The sequence below is a fragment of the Cyprinodon variegatus genome, unplaced genomic scaffold, assembly GCF_000732505.1.
Source record: "Cyprinodon variegatus isolate N-32 unplaced genomic scaffold, C_variegatus-1.0 Scaffold1201, whole genome shotgun sequence".
Taxonomy (NCBI): Eukaryota; Metazoa; Chordata; class Actinopteri; order Cyprinodontiformes; family Cyprinodontidae; genus Cyprinodon; species Cyprinodon variegatus.
In genome coordinates, this window is record NW_015151654.1 from 55,613 (window position 1) to 56,545 (window position 933).

Sequence of the window (933 nt, forward strand, 5' to 3'; positions counted from 1 at the left end):
AATACCAGGCCACTCCTGTTCTACATTTACATGTGGATTTTTCCCTGCTGGGCCCCGAAACATTAAAAAGCCAGTCTTTACTGGGTGTGCTGTGTATAACAGAACCAGATCTCCTCCATTCATACGTCCACTCAGTGCTTTCTCCTCCCTGGACCTCACATGTCAGAGTGATCGTCTCACCACTGAACATCTGAGAGCTGTTTGGTTTTTGAGTCACAACAACCTTGTTGGAAACTGTTTCCAGAGAGAAAAAGAAACATAATAAATACTGTAACACAGAGAACGAAGTTAAATTAGAAAAATAGATTGTAATGATTACAGGTTATTGTGATTAAACTAAGAAAGATGAAAATATTTGATTTAGTAGATATAGTTGCTGATAGTTTTCATCAGCAAACTCACAGGTTATCCGAACAGTGACCTCAGAGCTTGAATATCTGTAGATATCTGGGTTTCCTCTTATACCAACACATCTGTAGATTCCTCCTTGTCTCACAGTGATTTCTCTGTTTTCATCCTTATTTGTTCTGACTTCAACTCCAGAGGTGTCTGGGGTCCTTCTGAACCATCTGTACCTCCATCCAGCAGAGGGCTCCACAGTGCAGCTCATTGTCACACTGCCCCCTACTGGTATGGTTGATGGACCTGCTGTCAGTTTGGCTCTGGGTCTATCTGATGTTATGAAAAACAGAAAAAAAAAAGTTGATTTTGTACTAAAAACCTTAAAAATTCAAAGTGAAAAGTAATGTGCTTGTTGGAAAAGTGAAAATGTAAAAAAACATTTAATTCATCCTTATTTTTTAAATGTACAATTTATTTTTTAGAAAATTGGAGGCTTACCTGAAACAGTTATAGAGATAGTATTACTGCACTTGGTTTGATGTGAGCTGATTCTGGAACCACAGCAGTGATATTCACCGCTGTCACCCGTTT

The 933-nt window shown here is 38.6% G+C and overlaps 1 protein-coding gene across 1 annotated transcript in view; it reads right to left on the reverse strand.

Moving 5' to 3' along the window:
• Positions 1-610, reverse strand: part of LOC107102094 — a gene marked incomplete at its 3' end in the record, with an annotated part of 30,364 nt that extends 29,754 nt beyond the window's left edge. The window contains exons 1-2 of the mRNA XM_015401267.1: positions 403-610; positions 31-234 (exon numbers count right to left, since the gene is read on the reverse strand). Coding sequence (XP_015256753.1) covers positions 31-234; positions 403-610 — 412 coding nt within the window. The remainder of the gene's footprint in view (positions 1-30; positions 235-402) is intronic.
• Positions 611-933: the final 323 nt, after the last annotated feature.